The sequence below is a fragment of the Salvelinus alpinus genome, chromosome 15 (assembly GCF_045679555.1).
Source record: "Salvelinus alpinus chromosome 15, SLU_Salpinus.1, whole genome shotgun sequence".
In the NCBI taxonomy this organism is placed as follows: Eukaryota; Metazoa; Chordata; class Actinopteri; order Salmoniformes; family Salmonidae; genus Salvelinus; species Salvelinus alpinus.
In genome coordinates this window covers 47,181,546-47,197,431 of record NC_092100.1, presented here as the reverse complement: position 1 = coordinate 47,197,431, position 15,886 = coordinate 47,181,546, and the positions used below count along the sequence as shown (strand labels likewise).

Below are 15,886 nucleotides of genomic sequence, written 5' to 3'. Positions count from 1 at the left end.
GACTTATTGGATAACTTATCACTTATCACAATACAAATTAAGTCTATCCCTTACCGATCTCAGTCGGACCGGTCTCAGCCGGACTTATTGGATAGCTTATCACTTATCACATTAAGATCACCCTTCACCGAACATCTAGCCGGACTATTGGATGAGTCTTATCAGATTATAAATTAAATCTATTCCTTACCGGTCTCTGCCGGACCGGTCTCAGCCGGACTTATTGAATAGATTTATCTAAACACAATTCTATTCCTTACCGGTCTCTGCCGGACCGGTCTCAGCCGGACTTATTGAATAGATTTATCTAAACACAATTCTATTCCTTACCGGTCTCTGCCGGACCGGTCTCAGCCGGACTTATTGAATAGAATTGTGGCCACATATATTTACTTCACTGTCATTCACATGTCATCTATGCACATAAATTTAAACAAGAATTCTTACCCACACTCGGTAATACTGATCGAAATTTGGATAGACTATACGACAATATGCAAAGTTTGATTTAACAGGTCTTGCTTACCTTGTTTATGGTCGACCAGGAGATCAGTTTCCCGAGCTGAGCAGAACTGTTGTCCTCCCCCCAAAGATTTCACCTGTCCTCCGCGAACCGTCCTTCCACCAACTCGCCCCCTCACATCCACATCAACCACTCTGGACCGGGTATCTAGACAACCATCCTCTGCTACCAAGTTTCTGTTGATAATGGGATATGGAGAAGGGTGAGCCGGTCAAGGATCGATTCAGACAAGGTGGTAAATTGTATGACAAGCGACAGTTTAATTTAAGAGTAAAGATATCTGGTCCAAGCGTGCACGGACTCGTTCTGTCTGGCTCATAGGGAACCGTCGGAACAGAGCCCAGATAACAGAGTGCATAGACATTTTATACAGCACAGAAAGTAGGTTGAGTCTGGAAGTTCTGGTCCTCTGGTTGGTCCTGATGAGTTGGGCGAGGTCCCCTTCAGGCTAGTATCACTGTCCCATTGGCTCTGAGTAGAGTTCTTTGTCTTCAGAAATGTTCAGCTAAAACAGGAGTTAAGGTGTGTGCGTAGATGTTCCTATTTTGACATATCTGTGTGTCTCTGTGAAATGTTCAGCTAAAACAGGAGATTTTGTGTGTGCGTAGACGTTCCTGTTTTATCAGTGTTTATGAAAGGTCTGTGCCAGCCATCTGTCTCTGGGTGTGTGTGGGTCTCAGTATCTGCTTATGAGTTTGTGAGAAACCCTGTTTTGAAAGAAGTTAGTTATAACAACGTAATAGCAATATGCTTGTGTTATTTTAAATGGTATTTATTACAATATACAGGACAAGGGAGGTCCCGTATGGGACAAACCAATTTAGCCCAATATAAACTCCCCGGCTAATACGGGACAGTTGGCAACCCTAGATCCCGCCCTGGCTTACATAAAAAAATAAAAAACAACCTGAATTAGGGTCAGACTCTTTTGGGTCACTTTTGCCGGTACCAAGCCCAGATAAAGGATAAAGGAGGATGGTTGGAATTGTGACATAAAAAAAAACAAGAATCAACAGATGAAAGTTCATTTGTAGTTCTAAACATATTTAGGGTGTTTTTTACTCACTTTTTGTCTCTCCCTCGACGTTATTCCTCTCTCCTACAGCGTCCATCACAATTACATGCACATGGCCAATTATGCAAATTAGGTGACAACGTCATTTAGCGACTTCTAACGACTTTTAGGACAGCCAATAGCTACTTTTCTTACTGAGGAGTTGGCCACTCTGCGTGAAAGGAGATTCACTGCTGAAATCCAGTTCAAAGACGGCGCCCACTATTCCAGTTCGTGTCAGTGGTAAGGTCGCAAAATTGCATTTAGCTAGCTAATTGCTGATGTTGGGCTTACTTTACTTGAGCATTGTAGAGAGTAATTTTTAACCCGCCTCAATGTCAGTGACATGATCTATCTATGACTCATTTTTGGTTTGGGATTTGGTTGATTTAAGTCTCAACCAGATTGTTTTGGTACTTTACTCCTTGGCTTTAGTTTGTTATGGTTGTCTGGTCAACTTCATGTTTTGTGATCAAGAATGGCGCCCTTGATCAGACAGACAAGGTCATTGCATCAATGTAACGTAATACATTTATTTGTATTTATTTATCTAACCTTTATTTAACTAGGCAAGTCAGTTAAGAACAAATTCATATTTACAATGGCAGCCTACCAAAAGGCCTCCTGCGGAGACGGGGGCTGGGATTAAACATTTCGGACAAAACACACATCAAGACAAGTGAGACAAAACAACACTACATAAAGAGAGACCTAAGACAACATAGCATGGCAGCAACACATGACAACCACATGGTAGATTCTGCAGTCAAACGTTTTTCATAATGTAATCCAACATTTTTACTGGATATGTGTGCAACAAAAGTTAAACATTCACCTTTTGCTACTATTTATGTAAATTCTACGCGTACAATTTCCACTGAAAAGGTTACAAAAACACATTTACTTGAAGAACAGTGCAGAATATGCAAATAGTCATTCTTGTGCTTCAAGTAAAGGTTTTTGTAACATTTTCAGTGGAAATTGTTAGAAATCCAATTTATGCATCAAATTGTATAGTCATTGCGCATAGTTTCACTTTGCAATCATTGGTTTTTGTTTGGTGTACATTTTAAAGTGAAACATCTGAGTCTTTTACTGTGGAATTGCCCATAAAGAACCTGTCTAATAACTTGAACCATTTTCTTCAATTGTGAACATAATGTTGTTGCTATTTGAAATATTATATGTCTCATATGCAGCCCCTGGTGGAATTCGCATGGCCCACACCAGTGGAGGCTGGTGGGAGGAGCTATTGTAATGGCTGGAATGGAATAAATGGAACTGAGTCAAACATGTGGTTTCCAAATCTTTGATGTGTTTTATACCGTTCCATTAATTCTATTCCAGCCATTACAATGAACCTGTCCTCCTATAGCTCCTCCCACCAGCCTCCGCTGGCCCACACCGACCTCAAGGTCCCAGTCTTCTCAGATTACCGTCGTCTTGAGTTACTGGACCCAAAGAAGTCCTCCCAGGAGAGCAGTGAGTCCAGGAAAACGTCCGGGAACTCATAATAACACACTACTACTGCTCCTGCCACAGCTCCCACTATGATACCTCGGGGAGGATTAGGAACGGACCCACACGCCTCAACCTGGAGGTGTCTTATTACGAGTTCCCGGACAACGACACAGTTGTTGTGGGATATAAGTTGGAGCTCCATTCCCTCCCTCTAGTACACTACGTATACAGAAGTATGTGGACACCTCTTCAAATTAGTGGATTTGGCTATTTCAGCCACCCCGTTGCTGACAGGTGTATAAAATCTAGCACACAGCCATGCAATCTCCATAGACAAACGTTGGCAGAAGAATGGCCTTACTGAAGAGCTCAATGACTTTCAACATGGCACCGTCATAGGATGCCTCCTTTGCAACAAGTCAGTCAAATTTCTGCCCTGCTAGAGCTGCCCTGGTCAACTGTAAGTTGGCTCAGATGCAAAGTGGTAGGTTGCACAGGCTCGCAGAACGGGACCGCCGAGTGCTGAAGCGTGTAAAAATAGTCTGTCCTCAGTTGCAACACTCACTACCGAGTTCCAAACTGCCTCTGGATTTAACGTCAGCACAAGAACTGTTCGTCGGGAGCTTAATGAAATGGGTTTCCATGGCCGTGCAGCCACACACAAGCCTAAGATCACCATGTGCAATGCCAGCTCCATATTAATGCCCATGATTTTGGAATGAGACGTTCGGTGAGCAGGTGTCCACATACTTTGTCATGTAGTGTATGTTTTTAAAGATGGGTCTGGCTGAGAACTCTTAGGTGAAAAGAAAAGTTACTCTACCTTTTTGTTTGCCAAAAGCAATTTGTGGGCAAGAAAAAGTTATTTGAAAATGTATAAGTCCATTATAGTTTTGACATACTTTCTATATAGTTTGATGTTTTAGAATGGCCTGGAGTGTTTCTTTCCCCCAAAATACCCCCCCACCACAAAAAAGTATGTGTATATACTGTACACTGAACAACAATATAAATGCAACATCTAAAGTGCTGGTCCCATGTTTCATGAGCTGAAATAAAAGATCCCATACATTTTTCATATGCTTTAAAACCTTATTTCTCAAATTTTGTGCAAAATTTGTTACATCCATGTTAGTGAGCACAATAAAAAAGGCCACTCTAAAAAGTGTCAAATTTTGAGGTAGCTTGCAATTGCCATGCTGACTGCAGGAATGTCCTCCGGTACGTCCAACTGGCCTCACAAGACCACGTGTATGGCGTCATGTGGGCGAGCAGTTTACTGATGTCAACGTTGTAAACAGAGTGCCCCATAGTGGCGGTGGTGTTATCGTATTGCCAGGCGTAAGCTACGGACAGCGAACACAATTGCATTTTATCAATGGCGATTTGAATGCACCGTGACGAGATCCTAAGGACAATTGTGAGGCCCATTTCTTTTAAGGTATCTGTGAGCAACAGATGCATATCTGTATTCCCAGTCATGTGTCCTGTGTGGCTCAGTTGGTAGAGCATGGTGCTTGCAACGCCAGGGTTGTGGGTTTGTTTCGCACGGGGGACCAGTACGAAAATGTATGCATTCACTACTGTAAGTCGTTCTGGAGAAGTGTCATTTAAAAAAATAACAAGTAAATCCATAGATTAGGGCCTAATGAATTTATTTCAATTGACTGATTTCCTCATATGAACTGTTGCGTTTTATATTTTTGTTCAGTATGTATTCTTTTTACTCAAACCTCCCCCGTGTCAGATTGAATAGCTTCGCGGGCCGGATCCGTATGTTGCCCACCCCTGCTCTATAATCAGTGATAATATTACAATCATCAACACATTCCAGATGGGTGTGAATCCCGGTGTATCAGCATGTGAATGTCAGTTTGTCAAAATGTTACTTATTTAAATGATCTTGATTTTTGGCACCGAATGCATAAAAAGACTGTGGTCTGAGTATGATTGACCAAACCCTCAACAAGTGTTAGACCGCCTAACTTAGGCCCCTATATTCTCGCTGGTTAAACTTGCAGAGCACACCAGTCTATGAGAAACAACTTACTTGATAAGTGCCAGCTTTCACAGATGTATATAAGTGACATCCAGGAGTACAGAATTGAAAGGATTAAAAGGTTGTATTTCTTTTCACACAATTCTTAACTCAGGTTGTCAATACATAGTCACACAAACCCTTGAAATAATTAGCCACAACTCATTTCATGCACTTTCAATCAGTGGCTCCTTCCCTTCTCAGAGACCATGGAGGTTTTCATCCTTGAGTGTACAGCCCCACTTTTAATAAATCATTTCTTGTCCTTCATTTTTAAATTGTCCTTTGACATTGTGCAAAATGTCATACCAGCATCGTTTCCATTTTCCTTTGAAAACCCTAAAGAGATGTGCTCTCTGATAGAGGACTTGTCAGTCTACATAGTGCACCTCTGCCTGGAGCTCTTTGGTCACATAGCCCAGGAGGGCAGCGGTCACCTGCTGCTGTAGGGTGGCGTTGCCCATGACCAGGGCAGTCAGCTGGGCCATGTCTGTCCACTGGACCTCGCCCATGATGGCCATGATGTCATCGTAGAGCTTCTGCTGCTGCACCGGGGTCAGTTCCATGATGATCTGAGGCAGCGGCTTGAACTGTCCACTGGTCATCCAGCATCCCAGTAGGCCACCGACAGCACCCCCTGACAGAGATAATGAGAAAGAGGCAAGGATGATGAGGTAAGGATGTATGTCTGAAATCAATCATCAATTTCTTTGGAAACCTTGTTTTAACACTGTTTAAAATGTGTTATAGACTATGAGCCATTTTTTATACATGTTTCTGTGTATGGACCTCTTACGTGTGATCTCAACCCTGCACACAACATTATCAAATCAAATTTTTATTGGTCACATACACATGGATAGCAGAAGTTAATGCGAGTGTAGCAAAATGCTTGTGCTTCTATTTACGGCAGTGCAGTAATATCTAACAAGTATTCAAACAATTTCCCAACAACTACCTAAAAACACACACATCTAAAGGGTTGAATGAGAATTGGTACATATAAATACAGTTGAAGTTGGAAGTTTACATACTTTCGTTGCAGTCATTAAAACTAATTTTTCAACCACTCCACAAATTTCTTGTTAACAAACTATAGTTTTGACAAGTTGGTTAGGACATCTACTTTGTGCATGACACAAGTCATTTTTCCAACAATTGTTTACAGACAGATTATTTCACTGCCGACGGTAGCAGCAAGAGGGGGATACAACAGACTTCTTCCGTCGCGACGTCGCTCTAAGACCATTCTGCTAGCTTGCTAGCCCCGGCCGCTAGCTGTCTGAATCGCCGTGTCTCCAGCCCGTCGAGCTACTCACTGGACCCCTATGATCACTCGGCTACGCATGCCTCTCCCTAATGTCAATATGCCTTGTCCATTGCTGTTTTGGTTAGTGATTATATCCTTACTTCACTGTAGAGCCTCTAGCCCTGCTCAATACGCCTTAGCTAACCCTTTAGTTCCACCTCCAACACATGCGGTGACGTCACCTGGTTTAAATTATGTTTCTAGAGACAATATCTCTCTCATCGTCACTCAATGCATAGGTTTACCTCCACTGTACTCACATCCTACCATACCTGTAACGGTTCTCCTCTTCCTCTGCATCCGAAGAGGAGGAGCATGGATCGGACCAAGATGCGGATTGGTAAGTATTCATATTTTAATGGGAAAACAACAAACACTACAAAATACAACAACCAACAAACGTGACTAACCTGAAACAGTCCTGTGTGGCACAAACACTGACACAGGAACAAACACCCACAAAACACAGGTGAAACCCAGGCTGCCTAAGTATGATTCTCAATCAGGGACAACGATTGACAGCTGTCTCTGATTGAGAATCATACCAGGCCGAACACAAAATCCCAACATAGAAAATCAAACCTAGACCAACCCACCCAACTCACGCCCTGACCAACTAAAACAAATACAAAACAAAGGAAAACAGGTCAGGAACGTGACAATACCTTTGTCTGTACATTATGCCTTGAATCTATTCTACCATGCCCAGAAACCTGCTCCTTTTACTCTCTGTTCCGAACGTACTAGACGACCAGTTCTTATAGCCTTTAGACGTATCCTACTCCTCCTCTGTTTCTCTGGTGATGTAGAAGTTAATCCAGGCCCTGCAGTGCCTAGCTCCACTCCCATTCCCCAGGCGCTCTCATTTGTTGACTTCTGTAACCGTAAAAACCTTGGATTCATGCATGTTAACATTAGAAGCCTACTCCCTAAGTTTGTTTTATTCACTGCTTTAGCACACTCTGCCAAGCTGGATGTCCTAGCCGTGTCTGAATCCTGGCTTAGGAAGACCACCAAAACCCCTGAAATTTCCATCCCTAACTATAACATTTTCCGACAAGATAGAACTGCCAAAGGGTGCGGAGTTGCAATCTACTGCAGAGATAGCCTGCAGAGTTCTGTCATACTATCCAGGTCTGTGCCCAAACAATTTGCTTCTACTTTTAAAAATCCACCTTTCCAGAAACAAGTCTCTCACCGTTGCCACTTGCTATATATAGACCACCTTCTGCCCCCAGCTGTGCCCTGGACACCATATGTGGATTGATTGCCCCCCATCTATATTCAGAGCTCGTGCTGCTAGGTGACCTAAACTGGGACATGTTTAACACCCCGGCCATCCTACAATCTAAGCTAGATGCCCTCAATCTCACACAAATGATCACTGAACCTACCAGGTACAACCCCAAATCCGTAAACACGGGCACCCTCATAGATGTCATCCTAGCCAACCTGCCCTTCAAATACACCTCTGCTGTCTTCAACCAGGATCTCAGTAATCACTGCCTCATTGCCTGCATCCGTAATGGGTCTGCGGTCAAATGACCACCCCTCATCACTGTCAAACGCTCGCTAAATCACTTCAGCGAGCAGGCCTTTCTAATCGACGTGGCCCGGGTATCCTGGTAGGATATTGACCTCATTCCGTCAGTAGAGGATGCCTGTTTTTCTTTAAAAGTGCTTTCCATCTTAAATAAGCATGCCCCATTCAAAAAATTCTGAACCAGGAGCAGATATAGCCCTTGGTTCACTCCAGACCTGACTGCCCTTGACCAGAATAAAAACATCCTGTGGCGTACTGCATTAGCTTCGAATAGCCCCAGCGATATGGAACTTTTCAGGGATGTTAGGAACCAATATACACAGGCAGTTAGGAAAGCAAAGGCTAGCTTTTTCAAACAGAAATTTGCATCCTGTAGCACAAACTCCAAAAAGTTCTGGGACACTAAAGTCCATGGAGAATAAGAGCACCTCCTCCCAGCTGCCCACTGAGGCTAGGAAACACTGTCACCACCGATAAATCCACGATAATTGAGAATTTCAATACGCATTTTTCTACGGCTGGCCATGCTTTCCACCTGGCTACCCCTACCCCGGTCAACAGCCCTGCTCCCCAGGAGAAATGGGGAGGCTTGGGCAACTTGCCCAAGCCTCCCCATTTCTCCTTCACGTTCACCTGATGTTCTGAAAGAGCTACAAAATCTGGACCCCTACAAATCAGCCGGGCTAGACAATCTGGACCCTCTCTTTCTAAAATTAACCACCGAAATTGTCTCAACCCCTATTTACTAGTCTGTTCTACCTATCTTTCGTATAGTCTGAGATCCCCAAAGATTGGAAAGCTGCCACGGTCATCCCCCTCTTCAAAGGGAATCACCAGCAGCAAGAGCGACATCATTAATGTATAGACCCAAACTGCTACAGACCTATATCTATCCTACCCTGCCTTTCTAAGGTCTTAAAAAGCCAAGTCAACAAACAGATCACCGACCATTTCGAATCTCCCCGTACCTTCTCCGCTATGCAATTCTCGGGCCGACTCTTTTCTCTGTATACATTAATGATGCCGCTCTTGCTGCTGGTGATTCTCTGATCCACCTCTACGCAGATGACACCATTCTGTATACTTCTGGCCCTTCTTTGGACACTGTGTTAACCAACCTCCAGACGAGCTTCAATGCCATACAACTCTCCTTCCATGGCCTCCAACTGCTCTTAAATGCAAGTAAAACTAAATGCATGCTCTTCAACTGATCACTGACCAGACCTGCCCGCCCATCCAGTATCACTACTCTGGATGGTTCTGACTTAGAATATGTGGACAACTACAAATACCTAGGTGTCTGGTTAGACTGTAAACTCTCCTTCCAGACTCACATTAAGCATCTCCAATCCAAAATTAAATCTAGAATTGGCTTCCTATTTCGCAACAAAGCATCCCTCACTCATGATGCCAAACATACCCTCGTAAAACTGACTATCCTACCGATCCTTGACTTTGGCGATGTCATTTACAAAATAGCCTCCAACACTCTACTCAGCAAATTGGATGCAGTCTATCACAGTGCCTTCCGTTTTGTCACCAAAGCCCCATATACTACCCACCACTGCGACCTGTATGCTCTCGCTGGCTGGCCCTCGCTTCATATTCGTCACCAAACCCACTGGCTCCAGGTCATCTATAAGTCTCTGCTAGGTAAAGTCCCGCCTTATCTCAGCTCACTGGTCACCATAGCAGCACCCACCCGTAGCACGCACTCCAGCAGGTATATTTCACTGGTCACCCCCAAAGCCAATTCCTCATTTGGCCACCATTCCTTCCAGTTCTCTGCAGCCAATGACTGGAACAAACTGCAAAAATCACTGAAGCTGGAGACCCGTATCTCCCTCACTAACTTTAAGCACCAGCTGTCAGAACAGCTCACAGATCACTGCACCTGTACATAGCCCATCTGTAAATGGCCCATCCAACTACCTCATCCCCATACTGTTATTTATTGTATTTATTTTGCTCCTTTGCACCCCAGTATCTCTACTTGCACACTCATCTATCACTCCAGTGTTTAATTGCTATATTGTAATTATTTCGCCACTATGGCCGATTTATTGCTTTACCTCCCTTATCCTACCGCATTTGCACACACTGTATATAGACTTTTTCTATTGTATTATTGACTGTATGTTTGTTTATTCTATGTGTAACTCTATGGTGTTTGTGTCGCACTGCTTTGCTTTATCTTGGCCAGGTCGCAGTTGTAAATGAGAACTTGTTCTCAACTAGCCTACCTGGTTAAATAAAGGTGAAATAAAAAAAATAAAAAACCTGTGGATGTATTTTAATGCATACCTTCAAACTCAGTGCCTCTTTGCTTGACATCATGGGAAAATCAAAAGAAATCAGCCAAGACCTCAGAAAAAAACTTGTAGTCCTCCACAAGTCCGCTTCATCCTTGGGAGCAATTTCCAAACGCCTGAAGGTATCACGTTCATCTGTACAAACAATAGTACGCAAGTATAAACACCATGGGACCAGACAGCCATCATGCCGCTCAGGAAGGAGACGCGTTCTGTCTCCTAGAGATGAACGTACTTTGGAGCGAAAAGTGCAAATCAATCCCAGAACAACAGCAAAGGACCTTGTGAAGATGCTGGAGGAAACAGGTACAAAAGTATCTATATTCACAGTAAAAGGAGTCCTATATCGACATAGCCTGAAAGGCTGCTCAGCAAGGAAGAAGCCACTGCTCCAAAACCACCATAAAAAAGCCAGACTACGGTTTGCAACTGCACATGGGGACAAAGATCATACTTTTTGGAGTAATGTCCTCTGGTCTGATGAAACAAAAATAGAACTGTTTGGCCATAATGACCATCGTTATGTTTGGAGGAAAAAGGGGGATGCTTGCAAGCCGAAGAACACCATCCCAACCGTGAAGCACTGGGGTGGCAGCATCATGTTGTGGGGGTGCTTTGCTGCAGGAGGGACTGGTGCACTTCACAAAATAGATGGCATCATGAGGCTGGAAAATTATGTGTATATATTGAAGCAACATCAAGAAATCAGTCAGGAAGTTAAAGCTTGGTCGCAAATGGGTCTTCCAAATGAACAATGACCCCAAGCATACTTCCAAAGTTGTGGCAAAATGGCTTAAGGACAACAAAGTCAAGGTATTGGAGTGGCCATCACAAAGCCCTGACCTCAATCCTAAAGAAAATTTGTGGGCTGAACTGAAAAAGCATGTGTGAGCAAGGAGGCCTACAAACCTGACTCAGTTACACCAGCTCTGTCAGGAGGAATGGGCCAAAATTCACCCAACTTATTGTGGGAGTTAAGGTGTATGTAAACTTCCGACTTCAACTGTATGTGGATGAGCGATGGCTAAGCGGCATAGGCAAGGTGCAATAGATGGTATAAAATACAGTATATACAGTGGGGCAAAAAAGTATTTAGTCAGCCACCAATTGTGCAAGTTCTCCCACTTAAAAAGATGAGAGAGGCCTGTAATTTTCATCATAGGTACACTTCAACTATGACAGACAAAATGAGAAAAAAAAATCCAGAAAATCACATTGTAGGATTTTTTATGAATTTATTTGCAAATTATGGTGGAAAATAAGTATATGGAAAATAAGTATATTGCAGATTCAGTCTTCCCAGCCTGGTGCAGGTCTACAATTTTGTTTCTGGTGTCCTTTGACAGCTCTTTGGTCTTGGCCATAGTGGAGTTTGGAGTGTGACTGTTTGAGGTTGTGGACAGGTGTCTTTTATACTGATAACAAGTTCAAACAGGTGCCATTAATACAGGTAACGAGTGGAGGACAGAGGAGCCTCTTAAAGAAGAAGTTACAGGTCTGTGAGAGCCAGAAATCTGTTTGCCTGTGATGTGTATGACGAGGAACTTAACTTTCCACCTTCTCCACTGCTGTCCCTTCGATGTGGATATAGGAGGTGCTCCCTCTGCTGTTTCCTGAAGTCCACGATCATCTCCTTTGTTTTGTTGATGATGAGTGAGAGGTTGTTTTCCTGACACCACACTCCGAGTGCCCTTACCTCCTCCATGTAGGCTGTCTCATCGTTGTTTGTAATCAAGCCCACTACTGTTGTGTCGTCTGCAAACTTGATGATTAAGTTGGAGGCATGCATGGCCGTGCAGTCGTGGGTGAAAAGGGAGTACAGGAGGGGGCTGAGCAAGCACCCTTGTGGGGCCCCAGTGTTGAGGGTCAGCGAAGTGGAGATGTTGTTTCCTACCTTCTCCACCAGGGGACGGCCCGTCAGAAAGTCCAGGACCCAATTGCACAGGGCAGAGTTGAGACCCAGGGCCTCCAGCTTGATGATGAGCTAGTAGGGTACTATGGTGTTGAATGCTGAGCTGTAGTCAATGAACAGCATTCTTACATGGGTATTCCTCTTGTCCAGATGGGATAGGGCAGTGTGATGGCGATTGCATCGTCTGTGGACCTGTTGGGGCAGTATGCAAACTGAAGTGGGTCTAGGGTGGCCAGTAAGGTGGAGGTGATATGATTCCTTGACTAGTCTCTCAAAGCACTTCATGATGACAGAAGTGAGTGCTACGGGGCGGTAGTCATTTAGTTCAGTTATCTTTGCCTTCTTGGATACAGGAACAATGGTGGCCATCTTGAAGCATGTGGGGACAGGGTGCGATTGAATATATCCGTTATGACACCAGCCAGCTGGTCTGCGCATGCTCTGAGGATGCGGCTAGGGATGCCATCTGGGCCAGCAGCCTTGCGAGGGTTAACACGTTTAAATGTTTTACTCACGTCGGCCACGGAGAAGGAGAGGGGCACAGTCCTTGTTAGCGGGCCGAGACGGTGGCACTGTATTATCCTCAAAGCGGGCAAAGAAGGTGTTTAGTTTGTCTGGAAGCGTGATGTCAGTGCACGTGACGTGGCTGGTTTTATTTTTGTAGTCTGTGATTTCCTGTAGACCCTGCCACATACAGTGGGGCAAAAAAGTATTTAGTCAGCCACCAATTGTGCAAGTTCTCCCACTTAAAAAGATGAGAGAGGCCTGTAATTTTCATCATAGGTACACTTCAACTATGACAGACAAAATGAGAAAAGAAAATCCAGAAAATCACATTGTAGGATTTTTAATGAATTTATTTGCAAATTATGGTGGAAAATAAGTATTTGGTTTATTTCAATACTTTATTATATACCCTTTGTTGGCAATGACAGAGGTCAAACGTTTTCTGTAAGTAACGAGTGGAGGACAGAGGAGCCTCTTAAAGAAGAAGTTACAGGTCTGTGAGATCCAGAAATCTTGCTTGTTTGTAGGTGACCAAATACTTATTTTCCACCATAATTTGCAAATAAATTCATTAAAAATCCTACAATGTGATTTTCTGGATTTTTTTCTCTCATTTTGTCTGTCATAGTTGAAGTGTACCTATGATGAAAATTACAGGCCTCTCATCTTTTTAAGTGGGAGAACTTGCACAATTGGTGGCTGACTAAATACTTTTTTGCCCCGTCTCGTGTTTGAGCCGTTGAATTGCGACTCCACTTTGTCCCTGTACCGGCATTTCGCTTGTTTGATTGCCTTGCGGAGAGAATAACTACACTGTTTATATTCAGCCATATTCCCAGACCTTTTTCCATGGTTAAATGTGGTGGTTCGCACTACTATATGAGAGGACAAGTTGTGTAAGTATTCTCATTTAGATGGAAGACAAACAACTCGTGATTTATATAATCCTCACTCACCCACAGCGATGCCAAGGGGGCCTCCAACCAGTCCTCCTGCAAAGGCTAGTCCCCCTGCTGCCACCGCCCCTTTGGAAGATCCCTTCACTGTGGTCTTTATCTGTTGGTTGGCAGATAACTCGCAACACAGCCGCACAACATCGTTAATTCGTTGCGACATTCTGGGGAACAAAGGTTAAGGGTTTAGACTCACGTTTACAATAATTCAACAATGACACTGACAGCTGCATAGAGTGAATGGGCTGAGGGGAAAAACATAATAGGCTATTGCTGTTTAAAGCCACAATCTGCCAGTTCAACAGTCTGACCCACCAACTTTTGGGGTAAACTGAGGGATGGGGCTGGGGAAATGTAAACGCTCTAAAATTCATAGACAGCGCTATGGATGCAAGGTTTGACAGTCTGAGATTGTCATGATAGTTTAAAACATATAAGTTATAAATTGTTTACAAACACTCAAATGACAACAAACATTGACTAATACAGCCATAGATCTTGGGCTATGATAAGACAGCTGTACTAAGGTCATAAAGCATTTGAATTGCATTTTATAAGAATCAAATGGGTATATGATTACCTTAAAAACCCTATGCATGACCTTTGAACAGCAGGAAATATGTGGCTAAAATAAATAGCTAAGTATTGTCATCAATGTCATGTTATTTCAGTATATAGTCTATAATCGAAATGTAAGTATTCTGCTTGTTTTGGTTAAGACATTTTTAATTTATTAACTCAACAATACATTTAATGCTTATTCTATTTGTTACAATTCAAGGTACAATGTATCACTTCGGGACCTTAAAGATGATCACGTGACGATGATAAGTCAATTTACTCTCTGACATTGCATGTGTTTTACATTGTTTCGCTAAACGAAGTTGCAGCGATAAGATACAAATAGTGTAATATAAACTAATAGTCAACATACCTTGATGATGAACTAAATTCCTTGTATATTGTTTGCTTGCTATATTTATATGAATGTTCAATGCCAGTCAAAACTAGAGGTTTTTTCAAGCGTCATTCTTGATTTCCCGAGCATTGAGGGAGTTCCATTAGACTGAACCGGGGAAAACCGGTCTATGGCACATCACATTACCAGGCAAACGCTTTGAGGGAGGAGCAACCTTCTCATCGAGCATCTTCTGCCCATAATATCAACAAAACATGATGAATCGTTCAGAAACACAAAGCATGTATTTTTTTAAATATATTTTACAATTTCTTTACAAATAGTTTTCCTTGGGAAGTGTGGGTAAAGCGATATATGCGTTTTTATAAAGATCTAACACTTTTGCATGTGAAAACACTGAATCCTAACTCATTAATCCACGTGCTTAACATACGTCACTTTTGTTTTCAGAGAACTTCACCGTCTGATTTGACCGTTTCACCCGGCTCACCATCAGGAGGCAGCCCAGTTTAAAAACTAATGCGATCAGCACTAACCCGGCGTACCCGGGGCATTAATCGAATTCCTTCCTTGTCACGGTCGCATTGCTTTATGGTACTGGTTCATTTCCTGTAAAGCCACTACGTCAGAGAGCGATGAGCCAATGGGAAGAGGTCTGAAAATAACCTTTATCGTGTTGGCTTGATAGTATTTAATATGATGTGTTTTTTTCAATAATAGGCTATTCAAATATTCCCATTTTGGGAGTCAAACTACATCAAATTAGCCTACATCTCTAATCAATTAGATTGATAAACATTGCTGGTAGAAGTTGTCTTTGAAACACAGATCTAGGATCAGCTTACTTGTCCCAAATAACAAAGACATGGCCACAGTACTGTCTTTGATATGACTTCGGGAGTGGAGACGATGCAAAAATGTACCTCAGACTGATCAGGTGTTGTCAGTAGTTACCACAGCTACAAAGTCAAAATGGTCTATATCTTAGAAATTCATGAATATATATTTTTGTGTCTTAATTTAAGGTTAGTTATAAGGTTAGAAGTGTGGTTAAGGTTAGGTTTAAAATCAGATTTTAAGAAGAGAAATTGTAGAAATAGTCGGGGTTTAGCCATAATTTTGACTTTGTGGCTGTAGTAACTAGTGACGACCCAGATCAGGGCAACTTCATTCTACTTCCCTGAGTCTCTGCTTAGCGCAGTGGACCACGTGGTCAACAGGCAGCGTGTTTACACATGTGACTTCATTGACACATCTCCGGTGTTCAGAGTTCTGAGCCTGTGTGCCCTCTTGCTAAGATTGTGCCATTTGAATTTACTGTATATAATTCTGCAAAAGAGACAGACTATTAATCT

The 15,886-nt window shown here is 42.8% G+C and overlaps 1 protein-coding gene across 4 annotated transcripts; it reads right to left on the bottom strand.

Annotated features, from left to right (window-relative positions):
* Positions 1-5,142: 5,142 nt before the first annotated feature.
* LOC139540201 (protein C19orf12 homolog) lies at positions 5,143-14,762 on the bottom strand. 4 transcript variants are annotated; one of them, XM_071343815.1, is made up of 3 exons: positions 14,547-14,762; positions 13,616-13,776; positions 5,143-5,713 (listed from the first exon to the last, which is right to left on the bottom strand). In XM_071343815.1, the coding sequence occupies exons 2-3, from the start codon at positions 13,773-13,775 to the stop codon at positions 5,448-5,450; spliced, it is 426 nt and encodes a 141-aa protein (XP_071199916.1). In that variant the 5' UTR covers position 13,776; positions 14,547-14,762; the 3' UTR covers positions 5,143-5,447. The 4 variants fall into 4 exon arrangements, with proteins under 4 accessions (XP_071199916.1, XP_071199919.1, XP_071199917.1 ...); XM_071343818.1 differs by lacking the exons at positions 13,616-13,776; positions 14,547-14,762 and adding exons at positions 6,658-6,679; positions 6,796-6,844; XM_071343816.1 differs by lacking the exons at positions 13,616-13,776; positions 14,547-14,762 and adding exons at positions 6,646-6,679; positions 6,796-6,842.
* Between the last annotated feature and the right edge of the window lie 1,124 nt (positions 14,763-15,886).

What these genes read in the sequence shown, in the direction of transcription:
- LOC139540201 (XM_071343815.1), bottom strand. Translation starts at nt 13,775, where the DNA reads ATGTCGCAACGAATTAACGATGTTGTGCGGCTGTGTTGCGAGTTATCT. An exon ending in CCCCCTTGGCATCGCTGTGG is followed by an intron (nt 5,714 to 13,615) that starts GTGAGTGAGGAT and finishes TATCTCTGTCAG; the next exon opens with GGGGTGCTGTCGGTGGCCTA.